This window comes from Anomaloglossus baeobatrachus, chromosome 11 (genome assembly GCF_048569485.1).
Source record: "Anomaloglossus baeobatrachus isolate aAnoBae1 chromosome 11, aAnoBae1.hap1, whole genome shotgun sequence".
In the NCBI taxonomy this organism is placed as follows: Eukaryota; Metazoa; Chordata; class Amphibia; order Anura; family Aromobatidae; genus Anomaloglossus; species Anomaloglossus baeobatrachus.
In genome coordinates, this window is record NC_134363.1 from 144,824,828 (window position 1) to 144,849,625 (window position 24,798).

A 24,798-nucleotide genomic window follows, 5' to 3' on the forward strand; every position below is an offset into this window, starting at 1 on the left:
GCGAGTGAGACTCCCCAGTTCCTTAAATCCAACATGGAGGTCTACGCAAAAGATTCAAGAAGCAAACTCAAATAGTTTGTCTTCCAGGTCCCCCACTCCCATAGCATCCTATACAAGGGCATCTTAACACCCCAGTGGTCTGGTCGCCACAGTAGTGTTGCCCAAGGGTTAACACTAAGCCTGAAAGCAAGAGGGGGAGTCCCTTGGCCAGTAATACCTACATTCAACACAGTTCCTACTCCGGGCCAGCAGAGGGAGCTCTAAACCTGGTGTTCTGGGGAGTTTCCCAAAAGCTCTGACCTGTGGGGAGCAGAAACACCTCAGCTGCCGCAACACCAGCCCCAGAGGTCCCATTCAGCTGCAGCGGTCCCTTAGTCGCAAAACCACATGTGGCGTCACAAATTTTTATTTATTTCTTTAATTTCTACCACCATCATCTCTCCATTATTCATTTAATTGACACCGCCAGGGTCATGGAGCCGAGCACCACCACCGCTGACATCCCTGGACTACTCCGGACCAGTTCCGAGTACCCTAAGGCCCTGGGTTAGTGTGTCACATCCTTTCCTCGTTCTCTTTTCTCCTGCTCTCCGGCGGTTCAAGAATCTGACCACCTTCCGAATCTCACTATGATCTGTTCTCCGAACAGATCTCTAAACTACTGGATTTGGTGGATAGTCTGATTGTAGCAGCCGTTAGTCAAACTCTTAATGTCAAAGATGAGGAACAGGCTCAACCGGTACACTCTGTACCTTTTTAAAGAAGTTAAAGCGACCTCGTCAGGTTTTTGCTAACCACGCAGAGTTCTACGAAATTTCCTCCAGGGAATGGGAGTGTCCGAAAAAATGTTTCCAAAGAAGTAAACGCATGGAGTTCCTACCGTATACCCATTTGTGTCGGTTCTCACTCAAAGATGGGCAGAGTCTCCTTCTGTGGATCCCCCAGTTTTCTGGCTCTCCAGCAACACTATCCTTCCCCTCTCAGATGGGGGTCTTCTGACATACACACTGAAGATCTAGCAAAACCTACCTTTGAGGCCTCGGGATATCCCTTCCGTTTGTCCTTCGCCTCCATATGGGTTTCCAAAGCTGTCTTTGCGTCGGCCAAGCTCATTCTCTAGGGAATTCTGTCTGCAGAGTCCAGTGGCTGAAGGCGTGGAACGAGAACCCAGCATCCAAGAAGTCCCTCACTAGTCTCACCTTCCAGGGCTCCCGGCTCTTCTGACAAAAATTAAACAAGATTATTTTGGGTGTTACCAGTGGCAAGAGTACACCTCTTCCACAACAAATGCCAAAAGGTCCACCAACCAAGAGACACTCATTTCCCTTTCATTCCTTTTGTCAGTTTTAATACGAACAACAGTTGCCAGGACACAAAGAAAAAAGATGACCCTCCTCCAAGCCTTCTCCTTTCTGGTGTTCTCGTAGACACCAGGGCAGGTCATCCAGATCCACCAGATTCTCTGGGGAATCCTCTCGGGGTGGGTGGTCGCCTTCTCTTGTTCTGGGATGAGTGGTTTCTGTAGTCAACGACTCTTGGATTCGAGATGTCGTATCCTTCAGCTGCAAGAAGGTTTTTCACCCTCCCCTGCTCTCACTTCTTCATATCCTGCCCTCCAAAGGATCCGTCTGTCATTCCTGGTTTCGTTATATCCATGAATAAGAACTTACGACACTGCGTTATGTCGAAACGCGTTCGATGAACTGTGCCTTGTGGATGCTGTCTATTCATTTTTAAAGCGATGAAAATAAAGGAAAGTTTTTAATTCATCTGCCTGTGATCCGCTGGATTTTCGTTACTTTGTATAGGCCACCAGTTCTCTTCTCTGGTCCGTTAGTATCATTCTCATTTTCTGTTCAGCAACGTTTCTCAGATTTCTATTCAACCCTGTTTGTGGTCCCAAAGAAAGACAGATCCATCCTCCCCAGTTTAGACTTCAAGCCATTGAATTGGCGAATCTGTCTCCGCCACTTCAGGATGGAGTCTTTTCGTTCAGTGATAACCTCCATGGAACCCCAGGAGTTCTTTTTCTTCTGTACACATCCAGGATGCCTACCTGCACACACCCATCTTCTCCTCCCACCAGAGTGTTCTGCGTTTCGCAATTCAGGATTACCATTTTCAGTTCACTGCACTACCATTTAGCCTATCCACAGCTCCCAGAGTCTAAATGAAGGTGATGGCAGCTGTTATGACCATTCTTCGGACCAGGAGCATTCTTGTCATGCCTTACTTGGATAACATCCTGATCAAGGCACCTTCACAAGTCTTCTCACCCGAAGAAAAACACTCTGCCCTTCTAATTTGTTCTCTGACATCCCTGGCCATGTTTTCTCTGTTTCTGCATGTGGATTATTTTCGCAAGATGATAGCCTCAATGGAACTAGTTATGTTTGCCCAGTTTCATACTCACCCTCTTCAGCTTTTTCTCCTATCAAGATGGGGGAAAATCCACTCACTCCCTGGATCGGCCAGTAGCACTTCCCTTCCTGATCAAGAGGTCTCTGTAATGGTGGAGACATTCCTCCCCTCATTCCACATGGGAGATAATTACTGCCGATACTCTGGAAGACTATAACAATGCATGTGAGTCTCCTCGGCTGGGGAGCAGTCTTCCAGAACCTGATGGTACAAAAATGATGGAACGCCCAGGAATCATCTCTTCCCATCAACATTCTGGGACTCAGGGCAATCATTCTGGCTCATTGTAATGGTGGAATATGGGGGGTTGTGTATAATTTTGTGAAGATTCGTATTTTGGGCGTGGTGCTCCGTCCATTCTGTATTCTTTGTGTGTAGATTGTCCTGTTTGCAGGTTTAATCACCCCTGTCGGGCTATTGTCACAAAGGCTGGGGGAGGGGGCCTGGGATCCACCTAATTTCTCTGTTTTACCTGGAGATTAGTGATTCTGGCTGAGCAGGAGAAGAGAGAAGGACTAAGATTGATACTCTGGGCAGAAACTGCAGGTTCTCAGAGAGACCTGAACATTTATTGCTTACTGGACTATATGCGTGTTTCTGGACTATTTTACCCTCTGTGTGGTAGATTATGTTATGGACCGTTTGATTTGCTTGGAATAAATGGTCTTTGGAATGTTCATCCATCTCTCGCTCTGTTGATATGTGAGAAGGACCCAGTCACACTTTCCTTCACTGCTAGGACCTTCTTTTCTGCCGTCAGATCTCTGCCCAAGCCGACAACGCCACAGCAGTGTCATACATCAACTACCAAGGAGGAACACGAAGCCAAGCAGTGATGTCAGAGGTTTCTCAGACCCTGTTATGGACCAAATGGAATCTTCCAGCAATCTCAGCAGTACACACTCCCGGAGTGGACAACTGGGCTCCCAACTTTCTCAACTGAGAGGGCCTCCCCTCAGGAGAATGGTCCCTGAACCCTTTAGTCTTCAACCAGATCTGCCTCCGATGTCCGATGGTTGACACCCGATGTCGATCTGATTGCATCCAGATTGAACCACAAGGTTCCCCAGTTCGTGTCATGATCTTACGATACCTTAGCGATCAACTTCAGCATTCTGACAATTTCCTAGTCCCAATTCTCCCTTACATACTGTACCTGCTTCCTCCTCTACTGCTGATCCCCAGACTGGTTAAGAAGATTAATGCGGAAGGAGTACCCATCATACTTGTGGCCACGGATTGGCCTAGAAGACCTTGATACGCAGAGTTACTTCATCTTCTTTTAGACGTTCCATGGAGGCTACCAGAAGTGCCAAATCTCTTCTACCAGAATTCTCAGGCTTTCAATTTAATGGCATGGCTGTTGAAGCCACAATTTTAAGAGCCTCAGGTCTTTCTGATCAGGTCATTCAGACCATGATGAAAGCTAGGAAGCTTTTTTCCTGTCGCATATCCCATCGCACATAGAAGGCCTTCTTCCGCTGGTGTGAAACCAACCAGACTGCTCCCATGTTCTTCTCCTTACAGTCTTTTCTGCAGTCGGGTCTTGATTTGGGCCTGTCTCTTAGCGCTTTCAAGGGTCAGGGCTCGTCGCTTTCCATTCTTTTCCAGAGAAACCTTACATCTTGTCCCCAGGTCAGAACCTTTCTTCAGGAGGTAGCAAATTCTGCACCCCCTTACCATTCTTCGGCAGTCTTGGGACCTCAACTTCATTCTAGATGTCCTCCATAAGCCCCCTTTTGAACCACTACGAGAAGGTTCTCTTTCCTTCCTCCCCTGGAAAGTTGCTTTTCTGCTAGCTATCACTTCCATCAGACGAGTGTCTGAACTAGCTGCCTTCTCTTGCCGCTCCCCACACCTGGTGTCCCATCAGGACAAGGTGGTTTTACTTTCAAATCCATCCTTTTTTTCTAAGGTGGTTTCCTCCTTTTACCTTAACAAAGACCTTATGCTTCCTTCGGTCCGTCTCCTTTTCATTCTTAGGAACTATCGCTCCATACTCTGGACTTCTTATGAGTACTCTACCTCGATATCGCCACTTTCAGGGTCATGGCTCACTCCACTTGCACATTGGGGACCTCCTGGGCTGTCTGTTACCATGCCCTTGTCTCAGTTATGAAAGGCTGCCACCTGGTCTTCCATTCATACTTTCATAACGTTCTAGAGGGTTCACACCTACGCTTCGTTGTATGCGAACCTTGGTAGAAGGATCTTGCAGGCTGCTGTGGTCCAAGCTTAGACTTGAGGGTAGTATTCTGTGCCCACCCTTGGGAATGCTTTTGGATCACCCATGGTTTCCTGTGTCCCCCAATGAAGCGATCGAGAAAAGAGGATTTTGGGTACTCACCGTAAATTCTTTCTCGGAGCCTTCATTGGGGACAACACCTTGCCTTGTATTCAATTGTTATATGTTTTGCTCTTTACTATGTTACTTATATGTTTTTGCCTTACTGTTGCTTCTGTTGCTGCTTTCTCACTAACTGATTATCTCCGTACCAGTTGGGGGGTGTGTATACTACTGGGGAAGAGCTAATATTTTTTGCATAGTGTAAGCCTCCTAGTGGCAGCAGCACACACAAATGGTCTCCTGTGTCCCCCAATGAAGGCTTCAGGAAAGATTTTACGGTGAGTACTCAAAATTTTCTTTTGCTTTACTTTAGCTTTAAGGGTGAGGGCAGACGGCGCTGTCCTGATATAGCAGCTATGTTAGTGAAAACCCTAATGAAATGCTGATGCTGCACTTTCTAAATGGGCACTCAATTTTGCCGAAATTATTGGTTCATCCACAAAATTGTGTGACCACTTAGTTCTCGGAAATTAAGTCTGTCTGACGTTATTCTTAGGTCAAAAGAAGAAAAAAAAATCCTTCCTATCCATTAGACAATAACAGTCAATGGGTCTGCAAAAAAATGGATAGCACATGGATGCCACCTTTGTCACATCCATGTGCTATCCATTTTATTTTATTTTTTCTCTGACGCCTCATTGGGGGACACAGGACCATGGGTGTTATGCTGCCTATCCATAGGAGGACATTAAGTAGATGCAAAAGACATTAGCTCCTCCTCTGCAGTATACACCCCCTGGCCGGGCCAGGCAACCCCAGTTTTAGCTTAGTGTCTGTAGGAGGCACATCGTTTCAAGGTTTTATTATTTTTTGAGGGCGACGGTTTCCCCTAGGGACCGATCTCCCAATACCATCAATGGGCGGGAACGCGGAGTGTCGCCTCCACGTACCCCTCCTGCGACGCTGGATCCTGGGCTGCTTTTTACTGGATGACGGGTCCCACAGACACCGATTTTTCCAGAGCCCAGGGCAGAGGCACACTTCCTCAGCTCCTTTTTGCAAGCACTGAGTTGATACATTGCACCTGTGTGGCCGGACACGGCAAGCTGACTCTGCTATTTCCACTGCCTGGACTGAGGCAGTGTTAAGGTGAGATCCCCCCTGACTGGTTTCCCAGGCAAAGGGAGAAAGACGGTGCAGGGAATGGCTATCAGGACTACTGAATTTACAGTCTTTATTCCCACCATAGCTGCGTTCTGGCTGGAGGAGGGGGAGTCCCTTGCTGATTGCAGGGAATCCTGCAGAGATAATCTACCGGTGGCGGGGCAGGGCTCCCAGGGCTCATGAACTTGCAGTCTTTATTCCCACTAGCTGTGTGCTGGCTGAAGGGAGGGGGAGAGAAAACTGTCACAGAAGCTCTCTTCCCGCCGTTTTTTTACTACCGACACCCTGACTTCTTCTTGGCGATCTTTTAGCGCTAAGCCCCGCGGGCCGCGATAAGCCCCCCCCTCCCCCCAGGAAAGCCCACGAAGATCTCCACAGAGCGGGCTTACTCCTTCTTGAGGACGCAGGGCCATCGGCTGATTCTGGTGAGGTACACCGAAGCAAATACAATCCTTGCTTCCCACTGCTTCACTTGTAGCTCTGCAGATCATTGCTCCCCCTCCTGGCATACTCCTATTAGGAACATGCAGAATTCTAAGGGTACTAAGAGTGCTAAGGCTGACATAGTCTATTATTCAGCCTGCACTGCCTGCCACGCTGAGCTACCACGTAAACACACCTCTTCTCTCTGTGAGTCCTGTGCCCCTATAGCCACCACCGCCGCAACCGTCAGCCCAGAGCCTAGGGCTCCCAGCCCACTGGAATGGGCACAGTTTCTGTCCCAATCCATGGAAACACTGTCAAAGAACCTGGTGCTGGCTATGCAATGTCGTCCTCCACACCCTTCTGGGCCCCTGGACGGAACGCAGCCTGAGGATACCCCTATGGAGGGTCCTTCTGAGGTAATCCGGGCCCATGCTTCACCGGTTGCAGGGATCAGAAAAAGAGCACACGGCCGGGTGTCTCCAGCACTCTCTCATAGCCCCCATGGCTCTCCCTCGGGAGCACACAGGGCAGGCTCTCCCACACGCTCCACGGCTTCTGAAGAGCCGGAGGAGGGAGAATGCTGTTTGTACCAGGATGATTCCTTGGTTTCAACCTCCCCAGATGATTAAACTGCAATAGACTCCCTTATAGCAGCAATCAACCAAACTCTGCATGTGGAGGATCCCCCATCCACTACCACTGACCATGCGGTCTCCTTTAAGAGGGCAAGGAAACACCAAAAGGTTTTCGCTCATCACCCAGAGTTTCAGGATATCCTCACAAAGCACCGCCTGACAGGCGCTTCAGTAACCGTAAACTCATGGAGTCCCGGTACCCTTTTGCCTCACCTGCCCCTAAGGGCTGGGACGATCCGCCTTCGGTCGACCCCCCCCCCCCCCGGTCTCCCGCCTTGCCACAAAGATGCTCCTGTCTTTACCCGATGGTTCCTCCATCAAGGACCCGACAGACAGACAGGTAGAGCACCTCGCCCGCTCTGCCTTTGAAGCTGCGGGTTCCTCCCTCTCGCCCTCCTTTGCCTCTGTGTGGGTCGCAAAGGCGATCTCGGTCTGGGCAGAATCCCTTAACACTTCGCTTGAGGAATCCCAGTTCCCTCATACCTTCACAGAGGTAACAGCTCAAATTGCTGTGCGACGGAGTACCTCATGCAGGCCTCCATGGACACTGCTACCTGCGCAGCGTTTGCCGCCTCAAATACCATAGCCATCCAAAGAGCTCTCTGGCTCCGACAATGGCGAGCGGACTCTGCCTCCAAGAAGTCTCTCACGGGCCTCCCCTTTTTTTCCAGACCGATTGTTTGGCGAACGTCTGGACAAGCTCATTTCTGACACCACGGGAGGAAAGAGTACCTCCCTTCCCCAGCTGAAGCCCAGGACGACCTTCACCAGACATCCACAGTCCTCGTTCCGGTCCTTTCGGAACTCATTTGGTTCGTCGACATCCCGCTCTGCCCCCGCCACTAGCCGCGGACTACGCAGGGACCGACCTTCTCAACTCTCCCAGAAACCCACTTCGTTATGGCAGCCTAGACCGAAACAGTCCAGGACTAGGGAGACTCGTCCACGACGTTTTCCCCCTCATGACTCCTTCGGCGCCCCGGAAGACACAATCATTGTAGGAGGGCGACTGCAGCTCTTTCAACACATCTGGGCTACCGCCTCAGACGACAAACGGGTGCGAGACCTTGTGTCTTCCGGTTACCACATAGAATTTCGGACCCGACCCCCGAGTCGGTTCTTTCTCTCAAACCCCCCAAAGACTCGAAAACGACGCGAGGCTTTTTTCTCAGCAATCCACTTGCTCCAAACAGCAGGAGTGATAATACCTGTCCCGGACGACGAGAAGTTCAGGGGGTTTTATTCCAACCTCTTTGTGGTCCCCAAAAAGGATGGGTCAGTTCGACCCATCCTGGACCTCAAACACCTAAACAAACATGTGCACGTACGGAGATTCAGAAGGGAGTCCCTAAGGTCCATTATTGCATCCATGGTCGAAGGGGAATTCCTCGCCTCCATAGATATCAAGGACGCGTACCTACACATATCCATCGCTCCAGCTCACCAAAAGTTCCTCCGCTTCACGGTTCAGGACTCCCATTTTCAATTTGTAGCCCTACCCTTCGGCCTTGCCACCACACCAAGGGTCTTCACCAAAGTCATGGCGGCCGCCATGAGCGTCCTTCACGCCAGGGGAGTAGTCGTTCTCCCTTACTTGAACGACCTCCTCATCAAGGCCCCCTCCTTCCGCGACTGCTCAACCAGCGTACAGATCACCGTGGACACCCTGTCCCGCTTAGGGTGGCTACTGAATCTAGACAAATCATCCCCGGTCCCATCACGATCCATCACCTTCCTGGGCATGTCCCTGAACACCTGTCGGGGCTTAATATATCTCACTCAGGACAAGGCGATCGCTCTTCGACAAGCGGTATGCTGCCTTCTACGTCCTCCGTCTCGCTCCATTCGAATCAGCATGAAGGCGCTCGGCAGGATGGTGGCAGCTATGGAGGCAGTACCCTTTTCTCAGCTGCACCTCCGCCCACTGCAGCTAGCCCTTCTAGCTGCCTGGGACAAGAGCCCCTTCTCCCTGGACAAACATCTTCACCTGACGCCTGCAGTCAGGTATGCACTCCGCTGGTGGCTTCGGTCCTCATCTCTATCGAAGGGGAGATCTTTTCTCCCAGTGAACTGGCTGGTCCTGACCACGGATGCCAGCCTCCTAGGCTGGGGAGCAGTGTACCGGCACCACACTGCTCAAGGACGTTGGACGCCCCAGGAGTCTTCCCTACCCATAAACATCCTGGAAATCCGCGCGATCTCCCTCGTGCTCAAGGCGTTCTGCCCTCTGCTAGCGGGTAGTCAGATTCGAGTCCAATCGGACAGTGCGACAGCTGTAGCCTATATCAGTCGGCAGGGGGGCACCCGCAGCAAAGCGGCTTATCTCGAGGCCCACAAGATCCTCAGCTGGGCCGAATCGACGGGGTCAGTGTTATTAGCGGTACACATACCGGGAGTAGATAACTGGGCAGCAGACTTTCTAAGTCGCCAAGGCCTGGTCGCCGGAGAATGGTCTCTCCACCCAGAAGTGTTCCTACACATCTGCACTCGCTGGGGTACACCAGACGTGGATCTAATGGCCTCAAGGTTGAACGCAAGGCCTCAAGGTTGAGCGCAAAGGTACCCGCGTTCATAGCCAGGTCACACGACCCGCAGTCCATCGGCGCGGATGCTCTAGTCTGCCCCTGGCACCACTTCCGCCTGCCTTACATATTTCCACCTCTACCCCTGCTGTCGCGGGTAATCGGGAAGATCAAGGCAGAGGGAGTCCCGGTGATACTGATAGCACCGGACTGGCCCAGGCGCGCCTGATACGCCGAATTAGTAGAAATGCTCACAGATGTACCATGGCACCTTCCAGACATCCCAGACTTGCTGACCCAAGGGCCCATTTCCCATCAGAACTCCAGAGCCCTGAAGCTGACGGCATGGCCATTGAGACCTGGGTATTAACAAGAGCGGGATTCTCCCCCGCGGTTATTGCCACCATGATCAGCGCCCGAAAGCTTGCTTCATCCCGCATTTAGCACCGTACGTGGAAAATCTTCCTTTCATGGTGCAGGGAAACTAACGTCCAGCCTATGCCTCTGGTCATCCCCAGAATTCTCGACTTTCTGCAGTCTGGCTTGCAAGCGGGGTTGGCTCTCTGCTCCTCTAAAGAGCAGGTCTCAGCACTCTCAATCTTCTACCAATGACGCCTGGCTCAAAAACCGCAAGTCAAGACCTTCCTCCAGGGCGTTTCCCATCTAGTTCCCCCGTACAAACGGCTGCTGGACCCATGGGACCTCAATCTCGTTCTGGACGGTCTCCAGAGGTCCCCCTTTGAACCTGTCCAGGAATCCTCCCTTGCTCTTCTGTCCTGGAAGGTAACATTCCTGGTGGCAATTACATCCATCAGACGGGTTTCGGAGCTGGCAGCACTCTCTTGCCTTGAGCCTTTTCTGATCTTTCACCAGGACAAGGTGGTTCTGCGCCCCCTTCCGGATTTTCTTCCAAAGGTTCCTACCCCGTTTCATTTGAACGAGGACATTGTTCTGCCTTCCTTTTGTCCACACCCAGTTCATAGGGTGGAAAGGTCTCTGCATTCATTAGACCTCGTCAGAGCTCTCAGATATTACATATCCAGGACAGCCCCCTTTAGGAAAACGGACTCTTTGTTCGTCATTCCTGAGGGGCCTAAGAAGGGACAGGCAGCTTCAAAGGCAACTCTGGCTCGCTGGATTCGCTCTGCGGTCCAGGAAATCTACCACTGGCAACTCAAGCCCATTCCTAGTGGGCTGCGGGCTCATTCCACGCGAGCAGTTGGCGCTTCGTGGGCCATTCGGCATCAGACTTCAGTGGAACAGGTGTGTAAGGCTGCGACCTGGTCTAGCCTACATACTTTTTCAAAGCATTACAGAGTCCATACCCAGGTTTCAGCTGAGGCAAATCTGGGTAGGAAAATTCTGCAAACGGCAGTAGAGCACCTCTCTCAGTAGGCGCTCCAGACTGTCTGGGACTGGTTCCTCGTCCTTGGGTTGTGTTGTCTTCTTTTATGTTTCCCACCCATGGACTGCTTTAGGACGTCCCATGGTCCTGTGTCCCCCAATGAGGCGTCAGAGAAAAACGGATTTTTGTGTTCTCACCGTAAAATCGTTTTCTCTTAGCCTTCATTAAGGGACACATCACCCACCCTGTTGCCCTGTTGGGCCTTGGTTCTCTCAGTACCTTATTTGGTTATGACTCTTTTTTTTCCTCATGTTCCTCCGTTGAGATAAGTTCTTACTATTTTTTTTCTGCTACTGCTTGTGTACTAAAACTGAGGTTGCCTGGCCTGGCCAGGGGGTGTATACTGCAGAGGAGGAGCTAATGTCTTTTGCATCTACTTAGTGTCCTCCTATGGATAGGCAGCATAACACCCATGGTCCTGTGTCCCCCAATGATGGCTAAGAGAAAACGATTTTACGGTGAGTACACAAAAATCCGTTTTTTTTGCTCATCCATTGACTTGAACAGATGATTTTGATCTGCAAATTAAATCAAAATTAGGCACTTCCATTTTTATTTATCATCCCAGGAAAAAAAAGGACAGTGAGTAGGCATTCTGTCTGCAAAGGACACATGGGCAAAACATGGATGTGTGAATGGGGCCTCAGCCTGGCACTTATTGATTGCTTGGACTTTTAATACAAATGCCTTGCTGACTTTTGTAAGGAAGCCTCCAAGAACGAAGGGTTTTCAGTATTGGGTCAAGCACAAAGTTTCTTTGCCACTAATTGTAGATTCCAAGCTGTTTTCTAGTATAGAGCTTGTAAACAATGCTCTGAAGCTGGCTGGATCTAGCGGGTTTTAGTGCCTTTCCATTGTTGCAGTGATACACGAACTTTACACATTTCGGGTCAGTAGAGTTCCAAATCCGCCAGTCAGAACGGTCAATCATTTTGGAGCACACCGCCCCCTGGACAGCAGGAAACCTGGAGGCACTAGAGAAATGCACTCTAGAAAGACAAGAAACACATTTTCAGAACAACCCCTTTAATTGTTATTATGATTTATTTTCAGCTACTCAGAGATTTTCCTCTTGTAAGTTGCTGTTGTTTACGTAGTACCTTTGGTCGTATTTCTAGTATGAAGGACCAGAACAGATAACACCTGAGGCATCAATTATTATTATTTATCAATATTCTGCATTTCACACTGAAACAATTAAAAGGAACCTGTCACCAGATTTGGGGCCTATAAGCTGCGGCCACCACTAGTTGACTCTTATATACGTCATTCTAACATGCTGTATATAAAAGCCCAGGCCGCTGTGTAGAACGTAAAAATTACTTCATCATACTTTCCTAAACGGTCGTTGCGGTGGAGTTAGGTCATATGGGTGTCTCCATTCTCCGGGTGCTGCGCCTCCTCTTTCAGCCATCTTTGTCTTCCTTCTTCTGTAGCCGGGTTGCATGACGCGTCCTACGTCATCCACGCTCGCCAGCACTGAGGTCCTGCGCAGGCGCACTTTGATCTCCCCTAAGCAGTGCAGATTAAAGCATTGAAGTGCTCGTGCGCGGGACTGGCGAGTGTATATGACGTAGGACGCGTCATGCACCCCGGCTTCAGAAGGAGAACGAAGATGGCCGAAAGAGGAGGCGCCGACACCGGAGAATGGAGACGCCCATCTGACCCAACTCCACCACAGCGACCGTTTAGGTAAGTATTATAAAGGTATTTTTATGTTCTACACAGCGGCCTGGGCTCTTATTAGAGTTCTGTATATAAGAGCCCACTGGTGGTGGCTTCAGCTTATAGGCCCCAAATCTGGTTCTCTTTAAGTATTTAGGATTTTGGTATAATGCTTACAAATTTTTAAAAAAACACATAACCAAATAGAGCTCCTTGGATCTTTTGTGTGAAACCCTAAAAAAAAAATCTAGTTGACCTGTTAGGATATATTCACTAGCAAATCAAACGCACGTTTTATAAAACGTAGCACGTTTTTACATTGTTCAGTTTGTACTAACCCAAGCTCCCACGGGTGATCATCCTTCCAGTATTACCGCTCATACCGGGATAGGTGATCAATATTTTAGTCCGGGCAACCCCGTTGAGATTTTAGGTACACACAAATGGAAAAAGACTATATGATTTTGATTTGTTTCTCTAATTTCCGCTTTCTCCTTTGCAGTATCCGCTCATCACAGAACCGCCAGAGAGGAGCACGGTGACAAAATTAAAGCCAATTACCGCAGCCGTAGTCCCGTACGTCAACAGCGGGAAAGAATGGAAGCGGGAGAAATGTGGAAACATGGTAAGCTACACTTTTGACCGAGTTTGCAAGTTTATGTTAAGAAATTGGTAAGGAAAATGTCATGGTAGAAGCAGACAGCTCCTTTCCTTATGGCTGTAATTTTTGGCGTCCTGCTCTGAAATTCAGCGTGAAGAGTGGCTTCAATTATTGGCTCTGGTGAAGTCAGTGCATCCATATAGTCCATTGACTTCAAAGGGCATCATGTGCTTCTTACCCCACATAACTAACTGCTTAACTTGGTGGTGCCTGCAATTGGCTCATTGTGGTAGGGTCTTCAAGATTCAATATCTCTTTGAACATAATTCAGTGGGGGTTATTCTGCTTCAGTGGAAGGAAACTTTTCAGTCTCCAAGATTTGGTAGACCTCATTTTGTCTGGATAAGTAACATGCATGATTGAGTGAAACGTCCCTAATATGGGAGCATTAGAAGCTAATTGAGAAGATGTCTCGTGAAGATAATCCCTTTCCTTACATGCTGGTGAACATTCAACCAAGTCATTACTAAATGGCTGGCTGAGACTTCCAATCAAATGCAGCAGGTTTCCAGGAGAGATACCCAGGGCACTTGACTTATCACCTCAGGGGCCTATTATGAGAAAACCCATGTTTCCATTTGCCGATCACTTCCACCACTGAGAACAGACGTTGGAGAGTAACGCTCTGGATCGGTGCCTTGTAACATCTGCTTTCTCTGACGCCTCATTGGGGGACACAGGACCATGGGTGTTATGTTGCTTATCCATAGGAGGACACTAAGTAGATGCAAAGATGTTATCTCCTCCCCTGCAGTATACACCCCCTGGCCCAAGCCAGGCTACTTCACTTTTAGCTTAGTGTCTATAGGAGGCACATCTCTGCAGACTACTGCAGCAAGAATTTTTTGTTTTTAGAGGGCGACAGTTTCCTTGGGGGACCGATTTCCCAAAACCATCAACAGGCGGGAACGCGGAGTGTCGCCTCCCCGTACCCCTCCTGCGACGCTAGATCCTGGGCTGTTACTCACTGGACGACAGGTCTCATGGCACTGATTTTCCAGAGCTCAGAGCAGATGAAAACTTCCTCAGCCCCTCTTGCAGGCTCTGAGTTGATACACGTTCTGCACCAAGTGTGACCAGGCAGCAGACTGCCATCTCCACAGGAGCTGAGGTGACATCATTCCAATTTTTCTAGAGCCCAGAGCAAATGGAAAACTTCCTCAGCCCCTCTTGCAGGCTCTGAGTTGATAAATGCTCCGCACCAGTGTGACCAGACAGCAGCCATCGGACTGCCATCCCCACAGGAGTTGAGGTGAGATCCTTCCAATTTTTTTCCAGAGCAGATGAAAACTTTTTCAGTCCCTCTGGCAGGCTCTGAGTTGATACAAGTTCTGCCAGCAGGCGTCAGACTCTCCACACTGAATTGGAGCAAAGGTCACACTGACTGGATGCACATGAGCTGTGATTGCAGACTCCTGCATAGCATTCCACCTGTGGCGGGGGAGGGGGAGAGCCCCCAGGACTCAGTGCACCCGCAGCTGCGGTACACTTAGGCCCTGTGCACACTTATCGGTTTTTGCCGCGGATTTCCTGCATGTTTCGCTGCAGAAAATGTTCATAACATCTGTGCAGTGATTCACCAGCAAAACCTATGGGAAAAAAAAATCCTGTGCACACTAGGCGGAATTTGACAGCTGCATGTTTTGCTGCAGGATTTCCGCAGCAAAAATAACTGCATGTCAATTCTTTTCCGCACGTCGCTGCGGGATTTCACTCCATTGACTCCAATGTAATCGTGAAATCCCGCAGGGATTAACGCAGGCAGCAAATTCTGTGCGGTTCATTGCGTTTTCCTGCGTTATTCCCTGCGGTATTTCGCGGTTTACCTGCGGTAATGTACATCGCTTGCTTGCGGTTTTGCAGGGAAGTGATGTCATTATGACAGGAAGAGGAAGCGGAGCAGAGAGTAAACACACAGAGATCACAGACACAGACATAGAATACACACAGATCACACACACAGAGATCACAGACACACACAGACATCACAGACACAGACATAGAACACAGACATATAGAACACGCATAGAAAGCAAACGGAAATATAGAAAACAAAACACGTGGGCTCCGCTGTATTTCTTTATCGTTCCTTTGGGAGACCCAGACCTTGGGTGTTTAGCTTCTGCCTCCGGAGGACACACAAAGTACTACACTTAAAAGTGTAGCTCCTCCCTCTGAGCTTATACACCCCCCTGGTGAGCCAGTCCCAGCCAGTTTATCGCTTTGTGTTCAGGAGGCATACATCCACACATGCATTCTCATATGATTTTTTTGCTTTTTGGAAAGAGATTGAAGAAGTGCGGGTCCACGTCTGGACTCCCAGCATGTCCCTTCTCACCCCACTGTGTCGGTGGTGTTGTAAGGTTGATTTCCAAGGCTGGAGCCTTACATGCCGTGCTCCTTCACCATCCCTCCTGGGCTCTGGCTTGAAGTGGGAGCCAGCGCGGTCTCCATGCCTGGCAGGAGACCGGTCTCCGTCCACAGCCCTTTAGGATTCTGCTGGACCGGAGCACTCATCCCCAGGGACCTGGCCCTGCGTCTCAGCAGCTAAGTACCTGAGACGTTCATATGTTGGGGGTCCCTGTCCTTTATTGTATGGGGAGAGTGTGTTTGCTGTATTTATTTTGGCATTTCTGGCGGTTTCTCTGGCTTTCGCCTGAGAACTGCGCCGATGGTGCCTGCGCGTCGGCCTCGCTGCTCAAATTTAGGCCCCGGCTTCGCCGGAGGCCTAGTTTCTGTTACCGGCCCTCGCATGTCACTCATGCAGAGGGACAGGCACGGCTCCTCCCAGCGGCTGTCCTGCACAGGGGAGGGACACTCCCCACTGCTTGTGCGTGACTCCTCCCCTGCAGGTCTCTATGGCCCTCCAGATCCCGCTTTCCTACAGGGACGCCCCCGTCACGCCCCCTCTCTTCGCTCCGGCGGCCATTTTCTTGGACAGGGTTCACTCTGCGCTGGGCCATCCTGCACTCTGCATCCCTGCTGAGGTGCTGTGCATTGGGGGTCCGGGCTTCGGGATCTGGAGGGCACACAACACCGCTTCCAGCGATCTGGTAAGCCACAGCCGGTCTCTGGTTGTGGACCTCTGTATATACTCCCTGGGGTTCATTCTCTTTGTAGAAGCTGTCCCCACTCCAGCAGCATGTCTCACACGAGGAGCAAGGCTCCAAAGCTTTATACTGTATGCGCTGCATGTAAGCTCCTGCTGCCTGAACCGAGCACCTATCCACATTGTGATGTCTGCTCTAACTTGGAGGTGCCACAGCCTGGAGCCTCACCCCCAGTGGTCTCTCAGGCTGCTTCTGCTCCTGTGGCTGAGCCCCCGGCCTGGGTAGAGTCCTTCTCTAGGTCTATCTCCCAGTCTTTTGCTGAGTCCATGGGACTTCTGTCCAGGACTTTGATGAATATGCATCAGCCCCCTACACAGGGTGCCTCTAATGCTCTTGCTAAGGGTCCTTAAGGATCCCTATCATCTGACCTCCGTCCACCGGAGCTCACAGAGGATTCATCATCAGGGCACAAACCCCGTCGTCCTAAGAGGAGCCGCAGGGTTTCCTCTCCCTCCTCATCCCGCGGCTCTGATTCAAGAGCTGACTCGCAAGATGAGGAGGATGCCTTTACAGGGGGCTCGGAGGCTAACTCCATGTGCCCCATTGATCTTTCCGAGGGTGACTCAGATCTTTGTGACTTGGTTGCTTCCATTAATTCGGTACTGGATCTCAATCCGCCAGTATCAGAGGAGCAACCCTCTCTGGCAGAAAAGCACCAGTTTACCTCGCCTAAGAGAGTAAAGAGTGTGTTCTTTAACCACTCCAGTTATCAGACCGCTGTGACCAAACCCAGGGCCTGTCCTGACAAACGCTTCCCAAAGCGTGGTTCTGATGACCGTTTTCCCTTTCCACCTGAGGTGGTCAAGGAGTGGGCTCACTCCCCAAAGGTTGACTCTCCGGTGTCTAGGCTCTCAGCCCGGACCGTTGTGTCGGTGGTTGATGGCACTTCCCTTAGGGATTCCACTGACCGTCAGATTGACCTTCTGGCCAAATCCGTGTATGAAGCGGCGGGGGCCGCGTTTTCCCCAACTTTTGCAGCAGTGTGGGCTCTCAAAGCCATCTCTGCTTCTCTAGAGGAGATTTATTCCCCCACCAGGGAATCTATGCCCGAGATGGTTGCCTTAACTTCTCAAGCTTCAGCTTTTTCATCTTATGCCATGTCTGCCATGCTGGTGGCTTCGGCTAATTCCCTCGTTATCCGCAGGATCTTGTGGCTTCGAGAGTGGAAGGCAGATGCTTCTTCAAAGAAGTACCTTGCTGGGCTCCCTTTTGCTGGTTCCCGGCTGTTCGGTGAACAGCTGGATGAAATTATTAAAGAAGCTACTGGCGGGAAGAGTACTTCCATGCCACAAACCAAGACCAGGAAACCTGCCCAGGGTAGGAATCAGTCGAGGTTTCGCTCCTTTCGTTCCTCCAACTGGTCGTCCTCTAAGCCCTCCGCCTCGTCCGCTAACTCAGCTAAGGACCAGAAATCCAACTGGCGCCCAAAAGCGCGTCCACAGAAGACCGCAGGAGGTCCTGCCACTAAGGCAGCCTCTTCGTGACTCTCTGCCCGCTCCCGCAACGTCCTTAGTCGGTGGCAGGCTCTCCCACTTTGGCGACGCTTGGTTTCAACAAGTCTCCGATCAGTGGGTGAGAGATATCATCTCTCACGGCTACAGGATAGAATTCTCTTCCAGCCCGCCAAACAGATTTTTTCTCTCAACTCCCCCCTGCTCCAAGGCCGCCGCCTTCTCACAGGCCGTGGCAGCCTTGCAGGCCAACGGAGTAATTATACCAGTTCCCGCCCGGGAACGGTTCAGAGGTTTTTACTCAAACCTCTTCCTAGTTCCCAAAAAAGGACGGTAACTTCCGGCCCATCCTGGATCTCAAGCTTCTCAACAAGCATGTTCGGGTGCGGCACTTTCGCATGGAGTCTCTGCAATCAGTCATTGCCTCAATGACCCAAGGGGATTTCCTGGCGTCCATCGACATCAGAGATGCCTATCTACATGTGCCAATTGCAGTTTCACACCAGCGTTGGCTACGCTTTGCAATAGGAGAAGATCATTTCCAATTCGTGGCTCTCCCCTTCGGGTTAGCCACAGCCCCTCGGGTATTCACCAAGGTCATGGCAGCAGTGATTGCGGTTCTGCACCTCCAGGGGTTGGCAGTGCTCCCTTACCTGGACGACCTTCTAGTCAAGGCTCCATCCAGCGCAGACTGTCAGCGGAGTGTCTCGCTCACTCTCGCCACTCTAGCCCAATTCGGGTGGCTTGTCCATCTTCCCAAATCCACTCTGACTCCGACCCAGAGTCTCACGTACCTAGGGATGCAGTTCGAGACTTTGCCGGCACTTGTGAAGTTGCCCTTAAACAAACAGCTGTCACTCCAGTTGGCGGTGCGCTCTCTCCTGAGGCCCCGCCGTTATACCCTCAGGTGTCTGATGCAGGTGCTGGGTCAAATGGTGGCGTCCATGGAGGCTGTTCCCTTTGCCCAGTTCCATCTGCGCCCCCTGCAGCTGGACATTCTCCGCTGTTGGGACTAGCGGCCTTCCTCCTTACACAAGTTAGTGGCTCTGTCGCCATGGACCAGGAGCTCTCTTCAGTGGTGGCTTCGGCCCCTCTCCCTGTCCCAAGGGCGCTCCTTCCTGGCCGCGTCCTGGGTGATTCTCACCACGGATGCCAGTCTATCCGGCTGGGGAGCGGTATGTCTCCACCACAGAGCACAGGGCACTTGGACTCCGTCCGAGTCAGCCCTTTCAATCAATGTGCTGGAAACCAGAGCCGTGTTTCTAGCTCTCCTAGCATTTCACCACCTGCTGGCGGGCAGGCACATTCGAGTCCAGTCAGACAATGCAACAGTGGTTGCCTACATCAATCATCAAGGCGGGACACGCAGCCGCCTGGCAATGATGGAGGTACAACGCATTCTTCAATGGGCGGAAGACTTCAGGTCCACCATATCCGCAGTCCACATCCCAGGCGTGGACAACTTGGAGGCAGATTATCTCAGCCATCAAAGCGTGGACGGTGGCGAGTGGTCCCTGCACCCGGCAGTATTTCAGTCGATCTGCCGCAAATGGGGCACTCCGGACGTGGACCTAATGGCATCCCGTCACAACAACAAAGTTCCTGTTTACGTGGCTCGCTCCCACGATCCTCAGGCCTTCGCCGCGGACGCTCTGGTTCAGGACTGGTCCCAGTTTCGTCTGTCCTACGTGTTTCCCCCGCTAGCTCTCTTGCCCAGAGTCCTGCGCAAGATCAAAATGGAGGGTCATCGAGTCATCCTCATTGCACCGGACTGGCCCAGGCGAGCTTGGTATCCGGACCTGCTCCAACTGTCCGTAGAGATGCCGTGGCATCTCCCGGACCGTCCAGATCTACTCTCGCATGGTCCGTTTTTCCGCCCGAATTCTGCGGCCCTCAAATTGACGGCGTGGCTCTTGAGTCCTGGATTTTGACGGCTTCTGGTATCCCCCCTGAAGTAATCTCCACTATGACTCGGGCGCGCAAGTCTTCCTCCGCTACGATCTATCACAGGACTTGGAAAATTTTCCTGTCCTGGTGTCGCTCTACCGGCCATCCTCCTTGGCCATTCTCCTTGCCGACTCTTCTGTCTTTTCTACAGTCCGGTCTGCAGCTAGGACTGTCCCTCAACTATCTCAAGGGACAAGTTTCGGCTCTGTCAGTTCTGTTCCAGCGGCGTCTCGCTCGGCTGGCTCAAGTCCGCACCTTCATGCAGGGCGCGTCTCACATCATTCCGCCTTACCGGCGGCCCTTGGACCCCTGGGACCTTAACTTGGTTCTCACGGTCTTGCAGAAACCCCCCTTTGAGCCTCTTAGGGAGGTTTCTTTGTATCGTCTTTCACAGAAAGTGGCCTTTCTGGTTGCCATAACTTCTCTCAGGAGAGTCTCTGATTTGGCTGCGCTCTCCTCGGAGTCACCTTTTTTAGTCTTTCATCAAGACAAGGTGGTTCTCCGTCCGACTCCGGACTTTCTTCCTAAGGTGGTCTCTCCCTTCCACCTTAACCAGGACATTACCCTACCTTCCTTCTGTCCGGCCCCTGTTCATCGCTTTGAAAAAGCTCTACATACTCTGGATCTGGTGCGTGCTCTCCGGATCTATGTGTCTCGCACCGCTGCGATTAGGCGGTGCACCTCTCTTTTTGTGCTAACCACAGGTCAGCGCAAGGGCCTCCCTGCTTCTAAGCCGACCTTAGCCCGTTGGATTAGGTCGACCATTTCGGACGCCTACTAGAGAACGCAGGCTCCTCCCCCGCCGGGGATCAAAGCACACTCGACCAGAGCTGTCGGTGCCTCTTGGGCTTTTAGGCACCAGGCTACGGCTCAACAAGTCTGTCAGGCTGCCACTTGGGCTAGCCTGCATACCTTCTTGAAGCACTACCAAGTGCATGCTCATGCTTCGGCAGATGCGAGCTTGGTCAGACGCATCCTTCAGGCGGCGGTCGCCCATTTGTGAAGTTAGGTTCTACCTACTTCTTAGTTTTTTCTGTTTATTTCCCACCCAGGGACTGCTTTGGAACGTCCCAAGGTCTGGGTCTCCCAAAGGAACGATAAAGAAAAAGAGAATTTTGTTTACTTACCGTAAATTCTTTTTCTTATAGTTCCATCTTGGGAGACCCAGCACCCTCCCTGTTGGCAATTTCCTTGTTCCGCGTGTTTTCACCGCTGTTGTCGTGGACAGAGTCTCCGGTTGTTCCGGCTCCTGCTCTGTTCTACTTGTGGGTGGCTATTCTCCTTCAGCTTTTGCACTAAACTGGCTGGGACTGGCTCACCAGGGGGTGTATAAGCTCAGAGGGAGGAGCTACACTTTTAGGTGTAGTACTTTGTGTGTCCTCCGGAGGCAGAAGCTAAACACCCAAGGTCTGGGTCTCCCAAGAAGGAACTATAAGAAAAAGAATTTACGGTAAGTAAACAAAATTCTCTTTTTTTACCTTCCAGCCGAGGTAAGCACACAGCGGCGGCCCGGTATTCTCAGGCTAGGGAGGGCGAGGGGCAGGGTTAATGTCCCCCGCCTCCCTCCCACCTCCCGCAGCCGAGAATATCAGCCGCAGCTGCCCCGGGACAGTCGCATCCATTATGCGGCAGTACCGGAGTGTCCCCGGCTCTTCCTGCTGCCGTGATGCAGTGGCAGTCAGGGTAATACAAGGAGTTAATGGCGGCGGATCGCCGCCATTAAGTCCAGGATTGATCATGGCAGCGTCTATGTGACAGCTGACATGATCAACCCGTAAGTAAAGTGAAAAAATACAGACACCGAAAAATCCTTTATTTTAAATAAAACACAAATAAGCCTCGTTCACCCTTTTTATTAACCCCTCCCGAAACAAAGCTCCGGCGTAATCCACAGCTTCGGCGTAATCCACAGGTCCTGCACTGCTTACATCCAGCCGCGACTGACACAGCGCTGAATGAATGCAGCCTCGCAGCGAGACACCAGAGGTAACCACAGGGCATTTCCCTTGGCCGGTAATGTGAACTCACTGCCGACCGTGAGAAATGCAGCGATCTGTCCTCTATCTATCTATCTATCTATCTATCTATCTATCTATCTATCTATCTATCTATCTATCCCTCTGTCTATTTATCTATCTATCTACTATCTATCTCAGAAGGAAATAATTTTTTTTTTCAATGTGCTTTATTGCATTGAATGCAATAAAGCACATGTACCAACCCGCTCGCGGCAATACCGCGAACAATACCACGGTAAAACCGCAGCAAACCACATGCGGTTTTCGGGTGCGGTTTGCCGCGTTTTTTTTTTCCGCGGGTGCGGTAATCTTTCAATGCCTGCGGAATTTTCTTGAAAAAAATTCCTTATTCCAGTACGCACATAGCCTTATAGAATTTTTTCTGTACACCATTGTGCAGGGCTGGAGGGGGGAAGGGGAGTCCCTTCCCACCATTTTTTTTTGTTTATTATATTTTCTGATGCCTTCTTGTCAGACCTAAGCCCCGTCCCCTCCGACACTCGATAAGAAAGCGCGCATAACCCTCCTCACACAGGATCTGCAGAGCATTGCTCCCTCTTGTGATTAGAACCTGTGGGCGTCTCTCAGAGCTGGCTTCCTCCTTCCCAGAACTGGAACGCAGGAGGAGGGGGGAGGGGTCATCAGGGTTCTGGGTGAGTTATAGCCTCACTTGCACATTATCTGTGCAGAGCATTGCTCCCCCATTACAATCAGAGTTTGTGGCTCATCAGCCAGGGGCTACAGTCACATGTTTTAAGCCCTGCACAACTACAGCAACAACTATAAGACGCTGAGCTACTAGGGGATGATGGCACCTCTTCCTTCTGTGAGTCCGGTGCCCCTGTAGCTTACCACCCCGCCACCACCGCAGAATCCGCTGCCAGCCCAGAGCCTACGGCTCCCAGTCCCCCGGGATGGGCACAATTCCCAGAACCTGGTGCTGGCTATGCAACATAGTCCTCACACCCCTCGGGGCCCCTGGACAGAACGCAGCCTGATGACACCTCTATAGAGGGTCCTTCTGATAAGAATCAGCCCTCTGCTTCACCGTTTGCAGATCAGAAAAAGGGCCCCATGGTTCTCCCTCTGGGGTACACAGATGGGGTTCTCCCACATGTTCTGCGGTCTCTGAGGAGCTGGAGGAAGGGGAATGATGTTTGTACCGGGATGATTCCTTGGTTTCAACCTCCCCGAGCGATCCAGCTGCGATGGACTTATTGCAGCAATCAATAAAAACTCTGCATGTGGAAGATCTCCCATCCACTACTACTGACCCTGCGGTCTCCTTTAAAAGGGTGAAGAAACCTCAAAAAAAAAAGTTTTTTGACGCCGCTTCGGTATCCGTAAACTCATGGAGTCCCAGCACCCCTTTGGCTTAGCTGTCTCCAAGGGCTGGGCTGATCCGGCCTCGGTGGACCCTCACCCGGCTTCCGCCTGCCTGAAGGACCACTCCTGTCTTTTACTTGATGGATCCTCCTTCAAGGACCCGACAGACAGACAATTGGAGCAGCTTGATCGCTCTGCCTCGAGGCCGCGGGTCCCTCTCCCCTTCCGTGTGGGACGCACAGGAATCAGGACTACCAGTTTCCCTCAGACCCTCACAGATGTAACAGTTCACATTGCTGCGGCGGCAGAGTACCTCATGCAGGCCTCCCTCGGCGCTGCTACCTGCGCAGTTATTGCCGCCTCAAATACCATAGCCATCCGTAAAGCCCTCTGGTTCCGATAATGGAGAGCAGACTCGGTCTCTAAGAAGCCTCCCAGTACTCGTTTCCAGACCGATGGTTTGCCGATCGTCTGGACAGGCTCTTTTTTTTGTCTGACGCCACGGGAGGAAAAGAGTACCTCCCTCCCCCAACTCTAGGCCAGGATGTTTTTTACTAGACACGCAGGGCCCGACCTTCTCAGTCCTCCCCCAGTCCACCTCTTCCTGGCAGTCTAGACAAAGACCGAGGAGTCTCGTCGTCCTCCATCTGGGCCGCCGCCTCAGACCACAAATGGGTGTGATACCTTGTGTCTTCCGGTTACCACATTGAATTCTGGACCCGATCCCCTGGTCAGTCTTTTCTCTCAAACCCCCCCAAAGTCTCCAAAACACCACGAGGCCTTCTCCTCAGCGATCCACCTTCTCCAAACGGCGGGGGTGATGGTACCTGTTCCGGACGGCGAGAGGTTCAAGGCCTTCTATTCTAACCTCTCGTGGTCCCCAAAAAAGGACTGGTCAGTTCGTCCCATCCTGGACCTCTAACACCTGAGCAAACATGTGCACGTAAGGAGATTCAGAATGGACTTCCTAGGGTCCATTATTACCTTTATGGTCAAAAAAGAATTCCTTGCCTCCCTAGCTATCAGGGACGCGTACCTGCACATACCCATCGCTCCAGCTCACCAAAAGTTCCTCAGCTTCGCGGTTCAGGACTTTTTTTTTTTCCTTTTCATTTGTGGCCCTACCCTCGGCTCTGCCACAGCACCAAGGGTCTTAACTAAGGTCATGGCGGCCGCCATGAGTGCCCTTCACGCCAGGAGAGTGGCTGTTCTGCCTTGCTTGGATGGCCTCCTCATCAAGGGCTCAACCAGCGTGCAGATCTCTGTGGGCACCCTATCCCGCTGAGGGCGGCTTCTGACTCCAGTCAAATCATCCCCGGTCCCGTCAAAATCCGTCACCTCCCTGGGCATGTCCCTGGACACTCTTCGGGGCTTGATATTTTCCCCTCAAGACAAGGCGACCGCTCTACAACAAGCAGTACACTGCCCTCTACGTACTCCTCTCGCTCCATACGATTCAATATGAGAGTGCTAGGTAGGATAGCGGCGGCTATAGAGGCAGTGCTGCTCGCTTAGCCACACCACCGCCCACTGCAGCTTGCGCTTCTAGCTGACTGGGGCAAGAGCCCCTTTTCCTTGGACAAACTTTTTACCTGACACCTTCAGCTGGTGGCTTCAGTCCTCTTCCATATCGAGAAGGTGTTTTTCTCCCCCAAGTTGACTGGCTACTCCTGACCACGGACGCCAGCCTCTTAGTCTGGGGAGCAGCGTACTGGCTCCACACTGCTTCGGGACGTTGGACACCCCAGGAGTCTTCCCTT

The 24,798-nt window shown here is 51.3% G+C and overlaps 1 protein-coding gene across 3 annotated transcripts in view; it reads left to right on the top strand.

The window, feature by feature from the left end:
* LOC142256258 (cyclin-dependent kinase 11B-like) overlaps window positions 1-24,798 on the top strand; it is a 157,407-nt gene that overhangs the window by 73,167 nt on the left and 59,442 nt on the right. For all 3 annotated transcript variants that reach the window (XM_075327837.1, XM_075327838.1, XM_075327839.1), the window contains one exon: window positions 13,028-13,150. In XM_075327837.1, coding sequence (XP_075183952.1) covers window positions 13,028-13,150 — 123 coding nt within the window. The remainder of the gene's footprint in view (window positions 1-13,027; window positions 13,151-24,798) is intronic.